Raw genomic sequence first — 19,102 nt, 5'->3', positions numbered from 1 at the left:
ATGCAGGACATTCCTCATTCAAAGCATCATAGTCCACTCCTTGGCCTCCGTAATTCACAAAGCATCTTGTTGGGCTTTAAAGGTCCCTGTTGTCTTCCAGTTACAACACTGTTAAAGGACCACGATCTCTTCTGAGAGTCCATGTAGGATCTTCATTGCAACCTCCTATAAAATAAAAAAATAAATTATTGTCTTAGTCAGGGTTTCTGTTCCTGCACAAACATCACGACCAAGAAGCAAGTTGGGGAGGAAAGGGTTTATTCAGCTTACATTTCCACATTGCTGTTCATCACCAGAGGAAGTCAGGACTGGAACTCAAGCAGGTCAGGAAGCAGGAACTGATGCAGAGGCCATGGAGGGATGTTACTTACTGGCTTGCTTCCCCTGACTTGCTCAGCTTGCTTTCTTATAGAACCCAGGTCTACCAGCCCAGGGATGGCTCCACCCACAATGGGCTGGGCCCTCCCCCCTTGATCACTAGTTGAGAAGATGCCTTACAGCTGAATCTCATGGAGGCATTTCCTCAAGGGAGGCTCCTTTCTCTGTGATAACTCCATCTTGTGTCAAATTGACACAAAACCAGCCAGTACAATTGACCCCTTGTCAACTTGACACACAAACAAATCAATATTAAGCTTCAACCCTTACCTTCTTGTTCATCCCCAAGATCTAGATAACTTTAAGAGTCCCACAGCCTTTACCAATTCTTACATTTTAAAATTTTGATACCTTTAAAATATTCAGTCTCTTTTAAAAGTCAAGGTCTTTTACAATTCAAAGTCTCTAAACTGTGGGCTCCTCTTCTTCCTTCAAGAGGGAAAGCTATCAGAGCACAGTCACAATCAAAAGCAAAATTAATCTCCAATTAATTAATTAATTAATTAATCCAGTGTCTGGGAATCCATTTACGAACTCCAGCTCTGCCCTTTGTAGCACACACCTTCTCTTCTAGGCTCCAGCTGCCTGTTCTCCACTGCCGCTGCTGTTCTTAGTGGTCATCTCATGGTACTGACATCTCCAAAACACTGCTGTCAGTCCCGGGACACTAACTGCAACTGAGGCTGCACCTTCACCATTGCCCTTCCATGACCTCTCACAGTGCAGAGCCTCAGCTGCTCTCCATGACCCCTTCATGCCTTCAAAACCAGTACCACCTGGGTGACTCTTACACGTTACCAAGTCCAGCCACAACAGGAGGTACAACCTTGGCTATCTCTGGAACACAGTCTCTTTGTGTTTTCAGAAAACACTTCCCAGATTTCACCTAAATGATGCTGGTGTCTTCTTAATCACCACTAATTTCTTAGCTCCAGCTCACCAGCATCAATAGTCCCAGTAATGCAAAGGTTTTGCTTTAGTAGTTCTGGTATCTTGTTAATCACAGCTGATTCTTCAGCCCCAGCTCACCAAAACCACAGAATCTTCTCAACCCAAACAGCAACAGCACTGATCAGAGAGTCTTTAATCTTCCCTCTGAAATTTCACAAGCCAGGCCTCCATCTTCTGCACTGTTCTCAACATTATCTTCCAAGCTCCTACTAAACATTCTACAGAGCTCTTAATATACCAATGGCTCTTCTATCTCAAAGTTCCAAAGTCCTTCCACAGTCCTCCCCAAAACATGGTCAGGTTGTCACAGGAACACCCCACTATGCTGGTACCAATTTGTCTTAGTCTGGGTTTCTGTTCCTGCACAAATATCATGACCAAGAAACAAGTTGGGGAGGGAAGGGTTTATTCAGCTTACACTTCCACATTGCTGTTCATCACCAGAGGAAGTCAGGACTGGAATTCAAGCAGGTCAGGAAGCAGGAGCTGATGCAGAGGCCATGGAGGGTTGTTTCTTACTGGCTTGCTTCCCCTGGCTTGCTCAGCCTGCTTTTTTATAAAACCCAGGTCTAGCAGCCCAGGGATGGCACCACCCACAATGGGCTGGGCCAGGAATGGCACCACCCACAATGGGCTGGGCCCTCCCCACTTGATCACTAATTGAGAAAATGCTTTACAGCTGGATCTCCTGGAGGCATTTCCTCAAGGGAGGCTCCTTTCTCTGTGATGACTCCAGCTTGTGTCAAGCTGACACAAAACTAGCCAGTACAGTTATATGCCCCTAACATATAGAGGAGCAGAAGAGACATTACAATTCTAAAATGGAAGAATGAGGACATAGTGAGGAAGTGCTGGAGTAAGCAAGACTTAAAACCAGCAGGGCAAACTCCACACCCTGTAGTCCATGTCTGAATTTTGGGACTTTAATTTTAAAGCATTTAGATGGCTCTACCCCTCCGACTTTGATACGTTTCTTGGGCTGGTTCGACCTTCTGTATACCATGTCTCTTGGCTGCTACCTCATGGCTCTGTTATCTCCAGTGTCTTGTGGTTTCCAACACAACCCAAAGTTTACTTTTACAGCTCCACAAACTTTACTTTTACAGCACCTTTGCATAGGGACTTTCCTGACACTTGTTGGCTGGCTTTGGAGGCTCTCTGAAGCTTCAGTGGATGATCCTATAACCCCTTCACTCCATATTCTTTTATTTCTACTGGATAGTTTATGCATTTACATTTGAAATGTTGTCCCCTTTCTCAGTTTCCCCCTCTCCAGTCCCCACACTCTGACATTCTTGATGTCTTTAAAGGCAGCACAATATGGAAAGCATTGTCAAGTTCAGCTGCCCCTTGGGGTGGACCCTGGCCCCCTGGAACCACATTAACATCAGCTCTTTTGATTGCAGTTGCCTTTTGGAAGCAGAAAACACCTTATGCTTCTTTTTTTCTTTTGAAGTTGGAAGCTTAACTGGGCAGGATCTCACCCTGAGTACACCCTTCCCATTCATTGTCCCAGTTTACATCAGCCTTCTCCACTGAGGTGCTAGACCTTTGAATGTTTGCAGCCCTCCCTACCCCACGCAGAGCAGTTTCAGCTGTACCATTTTAAGCTTTTAGTGTCCCTTTTTTCTGAAAAGTAAACAGTGTGTCTTTTCTGCCCTGTTTGTTCTTTTTTTTATTGTAGACCCACAGAAGACTGACTGCTAATAATCATGCTGCAATAGGGCTGTCTTGAAATTTCCTTTGCCAATGAAATAAGCCCTTCACTTTTAAGTTTACCATTGTCAGAATTTTAGGACAAGGACAGAAAGCTGTCACATTCTTTGCCACAATATCACAAGGTATATTGTTCTTCTCTGAAGCCTCTGGAGCCAGGCCTCTGCTGTCTGTCAGCTCTACTGTCTTCCAAGGGCCTACTAGGATGGCCTTGGGCTTATTTTTGTGTAGGGTGAGTTACTCATTCTTCTGCTTGTAGAAAGTCTTATTTGTTGAAGATGCTTTCTTTGTTCTGGTGTGTTTTTTTTTTTTTGGCACCTTTGTTACAAAGCCAGTGGCTGTATTTTTGTGGCCTTGGCTCTACTCCATTGGTCTATGTGGTTGTTTTGTGCCAGTACCGTGCAGTTTGTATCACTGTGGCTCTGTAGTGGACTTAAAGTCAGGAATGGGACACCCCATAGTACTCTTTGCCCAGCATTTCTTTGTCTGGGTCTTTGCTTCCATAGGAATTTTAAGACCCCCACCACCTAAATCTACAAAGAACGTTAGAATTTTGATCTGAAATGCATGGGATCTATGCATTGGTTTTGGTAGAGCAGCTGTGTTCACTGCATTAAGCCCATCAATGCATATGCATGAGAAGTCCACCTGTTAGTACCTTAAAGCTTCTTCAGCACCTTAAAGTTTGTGTTGTCAAGGTTTTCTCACATCCCTGGTTAGCTTTATTCTAAGATATTTTGGTTGGCGTCCCTCATTTCTTTCTCAGTGTGTTTGTCAATGGCGTTCCTAATTGTTGATTTTGTGTCCTGCCTTTGCTTGAAAGTGTTTCTCAGGTCTAAGAGTTTTCTAGTGGAGTCTCTAGGGTCTTATATCTTACAGTGATATCATCTGTCAATAATGATACGTTGGCCTCTTTCTTTCCTATTTGTTTCCCTTTTTCCTGCTTCCCTTGCCTTATTACTCTAGATTTCCAATGATGTGTTGAATGGAGACTAGAGAAAGTGCACATTCCTGTTCAGGTTGAGTGAAAGGCTTTGCTTCCTCGCTCACCATTAGCTTTGTTTCTTGTTCAGTCTTTATCACGTTGAAATGTGTCCCTTCTGTTCTGAGTGTCTTCAGCACTTTTGACATGATAAGTGTCAAAAGGCTTTTTTGTTTTGCATTTATGATCATATGATCTCTGCCCTCTAATCCATTTATGCAGTTTGCATTTTTTATTGTGTATTTATTACTGTGATATGTGTATTGGCCCTTCCCTGAATCTCTGGAATAAGCCTGACTTGACTATGGTGAGTGGTGTTTGTGATGTGTTCTGGAATTCCATCTGCATCAGGAGGAGTTGTTGTCTTGGCCTCCCTTCACGAATGGAGCAGGAAGACCATAAGTGGTCGGCAAACGGGGGGAGTTTTACTTTGCAGAATGGAGTAGACCGTAAGCTGTGGGTGGTAGCATGATCCCTCCGCAACCATTGCAACTTTGGCCTCTTTGTGTGTCTGTGACTGCAAACACTAACCAAGAGGTTACGGAAAAGTGTTGCAGCCCTGCATTTGCAGCAGCCTCATCCGGCTGGTAACAGTGTTGCCGAGGTACAGATCTGCAGAGGACAAGGGTGGCATGAGCTGTGACTGTACAGCAATGGTTCTCAACCTGTGTGTCATGACCCTTTGGGGTGAGCGTCACTGCCCTTTCACAGGGTCATCTAAGACCAGCAGAACAGTCAGACATTTATAGTATGAGTGAAATTACAGTTAGGAAGTAGCAACAAAAATAATTTTATGATTTGGGGTCACCAAAACATGAACTGTGTTAAAGGGTCACAGTATTAGGAAGGTTGAGAACCACTGCCCTAGAGACTGTAGGAATGGTTTCCATATTGATTTCTTGCTGAAATAGCTCTGCTTCCTGGTGAGTGAGGTCTGAGGGAAGAGTCTCCTCTCTTCAGACACAGTGTAGCTCATGTCCTGAGCCTGCACATTGGTTTCTGTTTATTAATACTGATTTTGCAGCCATCTTGGTGTCTTAATGATATCCTCAGGTGTTCCATATATAAGGCAACATAGTGTTGCATAGAATCCAAGCACTTAAGTCATCTCTAGTGACCTGCTTTGGTCAGTGAGCGTGCTATGCAAACAGGAAGTAATAACAGGGGAGAAGGTCTTCATTTACTCCATACTCCATACACTAAAACACTTCCAATCCGCACTCAGTGGAACTCAGGGCCTCCTACATGCTGTTTAATTTCTCTCTATTTCTTTAAATGTTCTTTGAATATAGTAATCAATGATGGTTATCTTATTGTGATATAGGGTTGAAACCCAGGGCCTTCTGCACTGCAGGCAGAGCTTCCTTCTTAGCCCGGTGACAGACTTGTAGTGAGAGTGCTCACTCTTACTGCTGTGCCCTGGACCTCGATCGAGTGACCGCTGGCTCATAGTTGCTGTCTGGGGAGGTGCCGTGTGCTGGATGCACACCCTCAGATCGGCCTTCTTTCTCATTCCATTCCTGAGAAAACTACTCCCCCTCCCCCTTTTTTGGAGACAAATAACATCTTTCAGGAGGCTGTAGTTGGCCGTCCACATCCTCAGGTTCCATATCGCTTTCTGCCAACTATAGTTTGAAGATACTCGGGGAAGAGTTGCATCTGTAGCCGGACGGCTTTGTTGTCATTCTCCAAGCAATCTGGTGCAGGGACATGACGTGCCCCTGTGTTGCTGTCTAGGGGTCTGGATTAGGCTTGTTCTCTCTGCCCATTAAAGGATTTTAAGACAGGGAAAGAAGCGCAGCAGGCATGGGTAGGGCAGACCGTAGCCATTGCGGTAGACCAGGCGCCTTCTGTTAGGAGTGAGGAGACATGCTCACAGCACCCGCACAGAGAAGACCCTCCGAGGGAAGGCTTTGAACCCCTGGCCTTTCCTGTGCTTTACCAGTCCATGTCGGGGGCTCAGGTACAGCCTGCCCTCCACAGTTGGGGTTTTAAGAGTCTTTGAGGAAATTCCCTTCGCTAACTTAGAGTCGGTCAGCTTGATAATGACAGGGATTGATTGAATAGCAGCTCTGGGGTCAACATTCCCTGGTCCCCACTATAAACTTGAACTTATCACACAAGTCTATTGCAGAGGGATCCTACTAGCGAGAGAAAAGTGATACAAGATCTTCAGGCCTTTGTCTCAGGCCAGGAGTATGAGGAAGGAGCAGGAAGTCTGCCTATCTAGATAGTCTCTCAAAAGCTCACAGGAGACGCACGAGGGTAAGTGCTGCTCCCTTGTGTAAGGGACTTGGACATTCCTGTCTTCTTAGGATCTTCTGGGGACTCAGAGGTAACTCCTTAGAATGCTGAGGGATATTGCTGCTTCCAAAGCTAAACTTAGGTTTGGTTTGGGCTGTGGCTGAGTCGCTCTTGGGATTTACCTTACAGTCTTGTGCCTCTGGTCCTCTGAACCACTTTTTGGTCTCTCTCCTTCCACTTTATCTTTCCAGCGTGTCTCTGCCGACTCACTCCCCCGAGACAGTGAAACTCCTGGGTTGGGTCTGTAGTTCAGCGTATAGAGGGTTTGGCTAAGATGCTAGCAGCCCTCGGTTCGATCCCCAACACTGTTAGAAAAATGGCAGCAAGTAGAGTGGGTCTGAAGAAGAAACCACAGGGAGGGAAGGAACCACCATGCCCAGTTCTGACTGCATTTTTTCCTGGCCTAGTGGAGGTTATGTCTCTGCTGTCTGTTGCTGCTGCTTGTAGCTTCTAAGAGCGTCATCACCTCTTAGCCTGAACGGTGGGAAAGGAAGGTGACCTGTGACCTGATTCAGAAGCTGGAGAGGAATGCATGGGGTGTGTGTAGACCACTTGACGTTTATTTCCAGCCCCCGCATGCCTAAGTGAAGGAGATGGTATAGCAGAGCATCATTTGGCCATTAGGGCATCTGTCTAGCTTTTCCAACGTAGCCTCTGACTTTGTTTCTCACAGCCCTGAGAACATTCCACATGGACTGAGCAGTACATGCCAAGGACAGTCTTGTGACTGAGATGGCCCTGGGTGAAGCAGGAAGTTCTGGGCTACACAGAACTGAGTGCCCAGGGTTGTTATCTCGTCTTCATTGGTCCTTCCGTCTGCCTGCGTGCAAGGGAGCTTGCCATTCAGAGAACATGGAAGCTCTTCCTAGGGAAATTCTGTACTGTAAAAGAAAGACCCCTGCTTTATTTTAGCCTCTCTGCCTTCCTGCTTTCAGGGAACATGCCCTGGCGTACTGGATGACATGTTCAGTTCAGTGACCATTAACATGTGCTCTGTGTACCAGCTCTGCTTGCTGGGGACAAGGACGTTGCAGATAGCCTCACTGCTCTCCTGTGAGAACAGTAACTTCAGAACTGCACAGAGACTTATTTACAATACTCAGCTCCCAACCACATTAGTAAGAGAGGTCTTTAAGTCTACATTCATCTCCTTTGGCTGCTCTATGCTAATTATGTTGTTCTCCTTTTGTGGTGTTGGTGTGCTCTGGGGACCCATGGTGCCTTTGCAGGGCAGGAGGGCGTTGGAAGAACAAATGGCAGACAGAAAGTGAAGATGCCCAGTCACTGTGTCAGGGACTCTGGCAAGGAAAGAATTGCAGAATTGAATTCACTCAAAAGACAGTGAAGAAACAACGAAACTGTCTCCTACTTTAGAAGGAAACACAGAGCCTGGAGAGTGATCTGGGAGCCACATTGGAGTGACTTTTCCTTCTTCTCTCTTCATATTACAGTTTCACCCAGAAATACCCGCCAGTAAAATTTTTATCAGAAAAGGACCGGAAAAGGATCTTGGTAAGTTTGCACACTAGATTTACAATTCTAATATTAAGAAAGTTGCTTTATGTTGATATTTCAATGCTATCAACTTCTACCTCCTCAAGTATCCAGTTCTGTTTTATATTTTGTTTGCATTGTTTTAATGGCATCACAGAGTGACAAGAAGCCATGTGTCATTGATAGCTACTTCCCCTTCCCCTCTGGTCTCCAGCGCGCATGCTGCTCTCTATTCCCAGGGCCTGCCCGCTGGAGTCCTTTATGTCAATGAAGTGGTGACACACTGTTCCTTCTTGTGTCCAGCCTCCTTCACTGGGGATAATGTTTTCAATATTGCTCCGCTGCCTTCTTTTCATGCCTGAACAATATTCTTATATATGGATGTGGCACATCTTGTCTGTCCATTTCTCAGTTGATGGGCATGAGAGCTTGTTCCGATTCTGAAGCTGTTGTGAACCATGTTGCTGTGAACATACATGATGTCCTGTAGGTTTTTGGCTTCTTTCTTGTGTACCCAGGGATGAAAGGAATCACAATGAAAAGGCCAAGATTAAACGATATATAGTCAGAGGTAACATGATCTTGTATTTATAAAGCTCAAAAAGAATCCCCTTAGATAGAATTTATAAAACTAACCAAATAGTTCAAGGATACAGTTTATAAGGAGATCCTTGAAACGTTACACCTGTAGCTTTTAACCCTTTCTGATTCTTGGGCCAAATTGGTTGATATCCTAGGAGCTTTCCTGACTAAGAGTCTCCCTGTTAAATATTAACTCAAACTTTCCAGGAAAAAAGAGGAATCTTATTATTTTGTGGGAAGTTATATAGAGATTTTACTGTTGTGTTTTTTTTTAAAGTCACTTCTTTATTAGGGCACTAGTCAAATACCATGCAATTCACCATCTGTGAGTTGGCTTCCTCATGTGGGTAGGGTATGCCACATTTGTCCAGTTGTGATGGATCCTTTTACTTAGTGTAATGTTTCAAATGTTCACTCACCATGCATTAGAACAAGTCTTGGGCTTATTGGACAATGTTTTTGGATACTTTTAAAAAAGTTGACTGTTTTCCTTCTTACCACTGGATTATAATTGTGTATTTGCAGGATCCTTACCACTCCTTTTTTTCTCCTTTTTTTTTTGCATGTTGCTTTCTCATTTTGTGAGTGTTTTTTTTTTTTTTTTTAACTTTCTTGATGGTGCTGTTTGAAGCACAAAAGTTTTATGTTGGTGTATTATATACATTCTAACCAGAGAAGAATCAATCATGCATTTGGATAGACAAGAGAACTCTTTATGGGCTGTGACTTTGGGAAAGTTCAGTACCCTTCACAATTTTTTACATCCAGGTAACAATGTGGCCACCTGAGGGTGATCTCTGAGTCTCCTGCCCAACCAAATGAACTTTCTTCACAGTTAAGCATGTTCACAGGAGCAGAAGTGACAGGAACAGACATTTTTTCTGGTAGATGTTTTAAAGGTATCAATAAATGCACACACAAAATTCTCAGGCAGTAGTAAAGGCCACAGACTTGGCAGGTAGCAATAGAAATAGGTCTTTCTTGTGATGTGATGACGTTTGTCCAGATAGCTGGCAAAGGAGAGATAGGCATCTGTCCTCCAGCCAGTTTCTGGCAAGTGTTTCCCTTCCCAGGATAAAGAGTAGGGCCGTTAGCTAGCAGGTAGATTTCAGCACACCAATAAAACTTAATCGTTTAAAAAAAAAGAAAAAAAGCATTCTACTTCTGTATAACCCCATAGTTGCTAGGCAACTACTATAATGTAGAGTAGTAATTTGATTTGTCAGATGCTTATACACTTGTTTGTGTTCAGATGGGCTTAATTTTATTTTATTTATTTATTTTTTTTGCTTTCTTTGCTTGTGCTTCATTGGCAGAGTTCAGAAGTCATTGCCCAACCTAACAAAGACTTGTGCCTTTTTCCTGATTTCTAGATTTGGATCTTAAGTTTAGGTCTGTGTATGACGTGAGAACATAACTGTTCAGCTTGTGGCTGGGGGGTAGGTTTTATCATAGATGGGGGAGAGTATAGTCCAGAGCAGGAAAGGAAAGTAGAACATGGCCAGAGGAGGACAGAGAAGAAGGACTGAAAAGGAAGAGGAGACAGGGATGGGGTGCAGAAAAGACTAAGCGGGCACATGGACAAAATGGCAGGATTATATAGGAAGGAGAAGCTTGGGGAAGGGAAGACTGTGAGCTGGAGAAATTTATGGTAGGGGTGGGATGAGCTGAGAGGAGCCATAGGTACTGAGGGAGCCTGGAGGGCAGCAGACACTTGATCTGCTAGGGGAAAGTGTAGTTGGCCATTTGTCTGACTTTCTATTCGGCCTGACAATTACATTTTGAGATCATTTCTGAATGAAGTGTTAGGTGAGGGGCTTTTCCTTTTGCTTCACAACCTGTCCTAGTACTTTGTGGAAAGTGGAAAATCATGTGAATATAAGTATTTATATCTGGACTGCTGTGTCCACTGACTTATAGAACAGTATTGATTATTGCGACTTTGTAGTAGGTTTTGAATTTGAGTGTTTGTGTGTGTGTGTGTGTGTGTGTGTGTGTGTGTGTGTGTGTTTCTAAGATAGTTTTGGCCGTTCTGGATCCCTTTTCAATTCCATTTTAGGATCAGCTTGTCAAATCTTCCAAAGAAGCCATCTGTGATTCTGGTAGAGACTGTTAAATCTATAGATTACCTTGAACCATTTTGCCATCTTAACATAGGCTGTGTTATTGTAAATGGGATCATGGGTGTATTTTTGTTTCTGGATTTTCTTCAGAATACCAGTAGCAAAGTCTGTTCTTCTAGTGTGTCTGTTGCCATGTGTCAGACTGTTCACAGGTCTGAAGGTCTGCAGTTGTATGTCTGCATTGCTGAAGGGTCCATTACACATGTAATTTCCAAGGCACAGACTAAGTGGTTTCTGATGATCAGAAATGTCTTATTAGCTCATAGTTATGGAGACTGAGGTCCTGGGTCTGGCTCAGTTACCATGTTACATTGTGGCAGATGTAGCGGGCAGGGGAAGACAGAGTCTTTGCTTTTGTAAGTGCTACAGTGGTGGCACTAATGTACCCAGGAGGGCAGATCCCTAATGGCCTATCTCTGTTGCCTTGTGAATGGAGTACATTTCTGATAAGGGACTTTGGTGGACTCTAAGGATAGCCTCACTGGTAGATAAGCACTCTGTGGTCCTGTAGATTTTTATCTTTGTATCTTACTGCAATAAATGTGCTTAGGATAGTTGGTTTGTCTGTCATCTCCTAGGTTACACACATTTCAGCATCATTTGGTGCTTGAGTCTAGCATATTGTTGCTAAAACCTAAGGGCTTTTGTATAATGTTTAAAGCCTTAGACTCAGAAGAGGTTTGTCTGGAAATTTATTTCTGTTGATTTGTTGGGCTGCAGAAGTTAAATGCTCACCTGAAAAAAGGCCATTTGAGCTGCCGGTAGTACCCAGAAGCAAAAGAAGGACATGCACATTGAAATGAGCCGGGAAGTCTAGAGCCAGGCCATGCTGGGCTTCACAGTTAGTCTTCCTGGGAAAGCCTTCTAAAAGCTGAATTTCTGCTGCTGGTGTTTCCATTAGAAATAGTTGTCTGGTGAAATAGAATTTATAATTAGAAAAGCATAACCACGTGGGTGTGTTACAGAAACCTCTAAGTATTTTCACTAGAGTGGTCTTGCTGAAGAAGGAAACAAGGAATCTAGAGCATGGTACTTCATGCGCACAGATGCCTCAGAAGTTCCCTGCTCACGCTGTGTGAATCTCAGACGTGGACTTTATACTTTAGTCAGCTGCATTTCTGCTCCCGGGGGTGTTTCCAGGTCTTTGGCTACAGATATCAGAACAGAGGAGCTCCCATCAGGAGCATTTGCACAGTGATGTTTTCAGTGTCTGTCAGTTAAAACAGTGAGAGTTTTGAAGTTTGTAATCATGGACCTCTTTGGGAAATGTAACAGGGCAAACAGATTAAAATTGGCCGGGGCTAGTGGCATCCCTGGTCTGTAGTACTAGTTACTCTGAAAGCTGAGGCAGGAGATTCAAGGCCTCTCAGGACTAAAAAATGAATTTAGGCAATTTATAGAGAACCTGTCTCAAAAAGTGAAAGAAAAAATAGCAAACAAAAGATCAAGGAGGCTCTAGGGCAGTGAATTTGTGTAGCGTGAGTGAGGTCCCAGATTTAACCTCAAGGACCCCCAGAAAGAAGTGTTACACTTAAGTCAGATACTTTTCCAGAAAATCCTTCTGTTATAGATACTGTATTCCATATAGGTAGAATATACGTATATTGTCATAACAGAATACTTGACGCTCACTAATAATAATAGGCATGTTGTGCTTCTAGTCTGGGAGACTGACTGTCACTTGGTGCTCTTGAGGATCACGTGATGGAGGACATCACAGCAGGGCGGTGTGGGGACCAGAGTGATGTGATGCGGCAGAAAGCTTTCTCTTTTATGACATCGCCTGGGATAGAGCTGGGATCTCCTGAGCGACATTGATCCTCTGCAAACAGCTCCCAAACCGGAACAGAAGGAGGGCTTAGGGAGAAGCAGACTGTACAGTGCCGGCTGGGCTTGTGACTGCAGGGTGGGGTGAGGAAGCTTCCTTCAGGCTAGTGAGTAATTATCTACGTTTATCTTGAAATCCGAGCCTCTCTGGTGTCTGCTTAATCTCTAAAGCAAAGGGCTGAAAAAATGTCCTTAATCTGAGAAAGCTCCCCCAGGGACTTGCACTCAGCCATTGCATTTTCAGAGCATAGAAAAATGGCTAGCTGGTGTTTTCTGACTGTGGTTATCTGCCGTAGGTTACTTGGCCCTCTTACCTGTGGGCAGCGTCCTGTATTCTATGAGATGAACAAGAGCTTCATGGGTACTGACATCTTTTTTTTTTTTTTTTAATTTATTTGTTTTATGTATGTGAGTACACTGTTGCTATCTTTATCCTATTACAGATGGCTGTGAGCCACCATGTGGTTGCTGGGAATTGAACTTGGGACCTCTGGAAGAGCAGTCAGTGCTCTTAACTGCTGAACCATCCCTCCAGCCCCCACTGACATCTTCTAAAACCATATTTCTAGTCATTTGTGTACTTCTATTGTAGAGAGAATTGGGTTTTCTTACTGACAACTCTTTTAGACTGAAAAAGTAGGTAAAGAGATGGACAGATTCGTATGTCATATAACCCCCACCTCACCCTCCTCACCTCACTCAGTTTTCCTGTCCCCCCATCTCAGCTCCCCTCCCCCAGCCCCCCCCCCCCCCACGCATCTCACTTCACCTCATCTCAGGTCACCTCACTTAACTCAGCTCACTGAGCTCAGAGGTTGCCATCACTGTCTGCCTCCCGAGCGGGTGCTTCACATTCTCCTTTCCCGTTCTCTGACAGGAGGAAGCCATCCTGTGCTTCCCCTCACCCCTTGGAAACAGTCAAGTTGTATGAATTTTTTTTTTATTTTCAGAATATTTTTAAGCATAATCAGCGTGACACGTCTGTGGTGATTAGGATTTAGGAAGCATGTCGCTGCTGGCCCTCTATGCTGGCCCCTTTAGTGCCTCACTGGCTCAGGAGAGGTTCAGCCTTCATGTTTCTGTTCCCACTTACGGCTCTCTTCTGTAAGGACATTTGTGGTTCTCACTTGTTCGTAGAAATAATTGGGAAGATGTTTAAGTAAAGTATCATACACTTTCTCGGTAGGTATCCAAGCCCTCTGTACTTTGCTGATCACTTCAAGCGAGTGATTCTGAACACCAGCAGTCATGGTTTTATAGCTGTGTCCCAGTGTCCCTCCACACCTGTAAGGGTGGTTTCTAAGGCCTCATGGGTAACAGGATCTAGGGATGCCTGTATCTTTCTGCACTTGAAATGATCAGCAGACAGCTGTACCTCATACAGTACAAACTATGCTCCAATCATTCAGGGAAAGAGGCCAAGAAAAACAGCTTAGATGCAGCCATCAGAAACCACACTGTATTTTCAGTCTAGGAATGTTGAATCAATAGCTATGGACCCTAAGGATAGGGAAGGGCAGATGTTGGGGGATGGTCAGTATCTCTTCTGTGGTGAAGCAAGTTTTGTATTGCACCCCTCTGCTGATAGATGCTTGGAACCGAGTAGCTGTAGGTCTTTGTGCTATTCCCCGAATATTGTTGTGTCTGACAGTATGGCGCAGTCTTCAGGTAGTAAGGCTTCTCTGGAGTGCACATGTCAGGATGCTGCCATAACCTTTCCTGTTCGCACCTTACCCGCTGCCAGATTTTTAGTTGTGTCTGCATCAGGGCTGTGTCTCCATGTCATCTGTCATCACTGTTTTTTCTGGGGATGTCCCAATACAGATCACTGGAGGTGCGGGCTTTGTGGGCTCCCATCTAACTGACAAACTCATGATGGATGGCCACGAGGTGACCGTGGTGGACAACTTCTTCACAGGCAGGAAGAGAAATGTGGAGCACTGGATTGGCCATGAGAACTTCGAGCTGATTAACCATGATGTGGTAGAGCCGCTCTACATTGAAGGTGATTTTTGTCACATTTTACTTTTTGAGTGTTTTCATCATAAATAAGGTTTATGTAAGAAGAATGGTTGTTGTCAGGTGAATGCCCGTGTGCTGTCATTTGGCTTCCCAAGTCTTGAGATTGGTCTGTAGAAGTAACACCTATGAGGTGCACAGCATTATGTCCTAAATGTTGCATGCTAAGGTTCTAATTCTCAGAGCAATGGTTCTGAAAGGCAGGGCCTTTGGGTTGTGGTCGGTTCATGACTAGTGCCTTTATATTCCAAAACACTTCTTTGCTCTTAGAACATAAAGACAGTGAGAAGAGACCATTTAAACTAAGAAGTGAGTTCTTCTTGGACTCCATGTCTTGAAGCACCACTGTCTCCGACTTCCCAGCCTCCAGTGTAAATAGACTTCTGTTTAAAGTCAGCAGTATATGGCATTTCATTACAGTAGGCTGGGTGAGCTAAGACAACATCCTTGCTCTGATAAGGTTGCCTAATGCTTGCATGCCATTACTTTTAATATTCTGTATGAAGTTGGATATTGTAAAATGGACCAAAGATCCATCTATAACGCTTTGTTTTCCAGGATGATTTTCTTGGCAAGTACCGTGGGCCTGTGGATTGATTAGAAGCACACAGAAGCCCTTAGGCCAGTGGTTCTCAGTCAGTGGGTCAGGGGTCAGTGGCCCTTTCACAGGCGCTGCCTAAGACCATCAGATATTTATATTACAATTCATAACAGTAGCAAAATTACATTTTTGAAGTAGCAATGAAAATAATTTTATGGTTGGGGGTCAGCACAACACGAGGAGCCGTATGAAAGGGTCACAGCATTAGGAAGGTTGAGAGCCACTGCCTCGGGTTGTCAGGAGTATATTTTTAAAGGGAACTGTGGAATCTAGCTTATTCTTTCTCTGTCCCAGGATTTATGATAAAAATACTTTTTCCCACTGTACACTTATTTTGATGTGGCCACTTCCCAGGGGTCTCAATTCATGAAGACACCTGATTTGAGGTGATAGTTTCCTGAATTGACAGCTAAGATCACCCTTTTCTTTTATAAGTTAGTTATCTTTGGTGTTTTGAGACAGTTATAGAGCTATTATTATAGCTTTTGAATAATGAAATCTCAGTTTTAAATGTATAAAGCCCTCAGGGGCTTTACAACAATAGTAGGTGAACGGTGGATCAGCAGAACTGTCATAACGTGTAGAAGCTGTAAGTGACCCCTTCATGGGAAGAGGGTGTTTGTACAGGTGATTGAAGATCACAGTCCGCCTCTTAGTTTCAGTAGGGCTGTCCTTACATAGAAATCAGGAAGGACACAGACATCCTTCTTGACTCTGGGAGAAGGGCCCATGAGCATCCAGGCACAGTGCCATTGGTGTGCCGGAGCAGAGGAGAGGCTTGCCATTGGAGCCTGTGCACATGCAGCCAGAACCGTGTGCTCGGACATTTGCTTTCTCAAACTCGGAAAGTAAACATCTGCTGTTTTACCCCTTTCTTATGGGACAGCAAAGGAAACGAGTTCAGGAGTTAGATAGCATTGGCAGCTTCCTCTGAAACCCTCTGGTGTGCTAGTGAGAGCTGCCACTTAGGGACCTAGCATCCTGTGTGCCCTAGTTACTCTAACAGCAGCACAGGAGCCAACTAGTGTCACATCCTCATCCCTAACAGCACAGAAACCCAGACTCTGGAGCCTGCCACAGCCAGGAGTCCTGCTTAGGTTGTTGGGAGTCCAAGGCTTTCTGCAGCTAGACCCACCCACACCACCACACTACACCACCATTGAACGCCTTCACATTGCAGCCCGTGAAGCAGTGTGTTGAGGGTATACAGCATCCATCTATCTGATCTTTTGTGTGTGTGTGAGTGTGAGTGTGTGTGTGAGTGTGAGTGTGTGTGTGTGTGTGTGAGAGAGAGAGAGAGAGAGTGCTAGGATGCTAACTTGTACTAAGGGAGTCAGGAGGCCAGCATGTGCTTTGGGAAAACTATCCTGAGCTCTCATGTCAGAAATGAATCTATTAATGTTAGCATCTAACCATTCTTCTAAAAGCAGGTGTGATGGACAGTGAAATTACATGGTTCTCACTTGTGCAAAATTAAAACTGAATGCTGAAACAGTCTCTTACATTTCCAGTCCTGACTGGACACTGGTAACTTCTGTGTCTCTTCGTAACCAGCTAATAGAAATGAATAGTTCATGCCCGTTCTTTCTTCAGAAAGCAGCCTATGACATAGGGTCTGTATTTCATTTTCTTCCAAGGGCTTTCATACACAGAAAGCTGCTTAATGTTTAAAGTAGCTGCTTAGTGCTCTGTTGTGTAGCCTTACTACATCTCTATAAAACATACTTCTCCCACTGCAGTGTTATTACAAAGTCTCATATGAACACAGCACAGCCTTATTCTCTTTGTTGGGCATTAGGTTGTTGGCAGTTGAAGCCGTCAGAAACCTGCTTCAATCCTTGGCATCTCTGGAATAGTTCTAGGATTCCGTTTATGCTCCTGTACTTTGCTAGAAGCTCTTCCATTTTGGTTTTCCAGTAAGCCACAGAAACACAGATTTAGACTGCAGTGCCTCTGCAGTGCTCAAAGAGCAGCAGCATCTGTGAAAGAGCACAGGAGAGAAGGGACAAGAGTGATTGGCAGCTCTTACTGCATTCCCTGTGCTCATGCGATAGAGGCAGTTATCAGTTACACCGAGCCTCAGCAACCCTTTCCAAACACCTAAGTGCTGGGAGAGACCGTGGGAAAGACACTAGGAGAGGGGAAGCAAGAGACCTGGGCTACCACGTCTCATGGGCACTCAGGGCGGAAAGCGGGCTTGGGAAAGTGTTTACAGAGGGGCCTGGTTCCTTGGTGACGTAAGCATTAGGGGCATGTTTTGCTCATGAGAATATTTCAGTTAGTTATAGTTATGAATTAATGTCTCAACTTTGATTTCACACTCAGGTGTGAAAATATGCTGAAGGAGGTGGTGGATCTCAGATGCCCTGTCTAATTGTAATGGGGCTTCATGCAGAGCATTGTGGAAGAGGTGGAAATGAGGAGAGCCCTAAAAAGCCCAGCCTCAGCCCCAGGCTCAGCCAGGCCTCTGGCATGTGCAGCCTTCATGTAAATCTCTATTTGATAGGAATCAAGGCACAATCCCTCTCATTGAGCTGAGAGGAATATGAGAAGTCATACATCTCCTGGAATCCTGTTTCTCACTGTAAATGGGGCTACCTTTGGAACTCCGTGTTCTGAGCACATTCAGAACATCCCTCCTCAGCCCCAGTGCCTGTACTAGGTTTTCTTTTCTTTCTTTCTTTCTTTCCTTCTTTGTTTTTTGCTAGCTTGGCTGACCTAGAGTGATTTGAGAAAAGGGAACCTCACTTGAGAAAATACCCTTCCCCAAAATTGGCCTTTGGGAAGCCTGTGGGACATTTTGATTGGTGATTAGTGTTGTAAGGCCCAGCTTATTGTGGGCGGTACCATCCCTGGGCTGGTGGGCCTAGGTGCTATAAGAAAGCAGGCTGAGTAAGTCATGGAGGAACAATCACTTACTTAAAGCACTGTCCCTCCGTGGGCTTTGTGTCAGCTACTCTGTCCCGGTTCCTGTCTTGTATTTCTGCCCTGCCTTCCTTCAGTGATGGACTGTGGTGTGGAAGTGGAAGATGCAATAAATTCTGTCCCCTCAAGCCGCTTTTGGTCATAGTGTTTCTTACAGCCGTAAAACCCCCCAGCTAAGACAGCATCCATGGAAGACAGTTGCAGATCCCCGTGCATACAGCAGCCACAGATTCTCAAGTCCAGCACAGAAGCTGCGTACACCCTCTTGGCATGTAGTAGCATATACACTGTGATCACTGTGAATCAGTTGCTATAGTGGAATCACAGCAGGGAAAGGCTCCATGTATTCAGTGCAGAGGCAGTCGTGGGGATAGTTTTAACCTATGGTTGGTCTGATTTGTAGATATAGAACCTATGGAAATGAGGCTGATTGTGTTTCTGCCAGGTCTTTGACATGGAGTGCTTAAAAGAGAGCTTTCCTTATGCACATACTCACAGAGAGACTCATAGTCTTCAGTGCCATGATGTAATTCTTAACTGGTGTGTGCCAGTCTGCCCTTACAGCATGGGGTGCTTTCTCAGAGGAATGTTAACGCCACCCGGGACAGCGGGAGCTTGAGCACAGTCCAGGGTGCCTGTTATTCTGCAGCTGGCTGCATAAGGATCTGTTCCTGGGGAAAGACAATGCCTGATTTCTCTGGTGACTTCTGAAAATGGCTCTGGAGATGCACAGTATTTCTTCTGCATCTGCAGGACATGCAGGAAGCTCCTTTTGTTACCACTTGTTACCCCCACCCTGGCAACCTCAGTGCCCTGCTCTACTCTCCCAGCCTAGCGCTTTGGGCGGCAGCCTGATGATCAGAGGCCGCTCGATTCTTTTTCTCAAGGTTCCTTTTCCTGCCTAAGATCACAGCTCATAGCCTTGTAAATGCAGAAGGTCAGGGCACTGGCAGCCCACGTCCAGAGACCACACAGAGCCATGGGTTCAGCGGGTGAGTTGGCAGGACACTGCACTTCCGAGCAGAGCGTCGTGCTCATATTTGCCGTGCTTTGAACTCACAGCTAACACGTTCTCAGGCTTTGTCTCTGGACTTTGAGCATTAATAACTTTGAGCTTCATTTACATTCCAGAGCCAGCTATTAATGCTGCTTGTGGTTTTTCACATTTGTACTTGTTTGCTCTTACCCTGAGGTTTCCTT

The 19,102-nt window shown here is 44.8% G+C and overlaps 1 protein-coding gene across 2 annotated transcripts in view; it reads left to right on the top strand.

Moving 5' to 3' along the window:
- Window positions 1–19,102, top strand: part of UXS1 (UDP-glucuronate decarboxylase 1) — a 70,597-nt gene that overhangs the window by 23,063 nt on the left and 28,432 nt on the right. For both annotated transcript variants that reach the window (XM_080917526.1, XM_080917525.1), the window contains exons 5-6: window positions 7,783–7,843; window positions 14,182–14,362. In XM_080917526.1, the coding sequence (XP_080773652.1) occupies window positions 7,783–7,843; window positions 14,182–14,362 (242 nt within the window). The remainder of the gene's footprint in view (window positions 1–7,782; window positions 7,844–14,181; window positions 14,363–19,102) is intronic.

This window comes from Micromys minutus, assembly GCF_963924665.1.
Source record: "Micromys minutus genome assembly, chromosome: 5".
Lineage (NCBI taxonomy): Eukaryota > Metazoa > Chordata > Mammalia > Rodentia > Muridae > Micromys > Micromys minutus.
The sequence above is the reverse complement of the archived record's forward strand: the minus strand, read 5'-3'. Positions and strand labels throughout refer to the sequence as shown.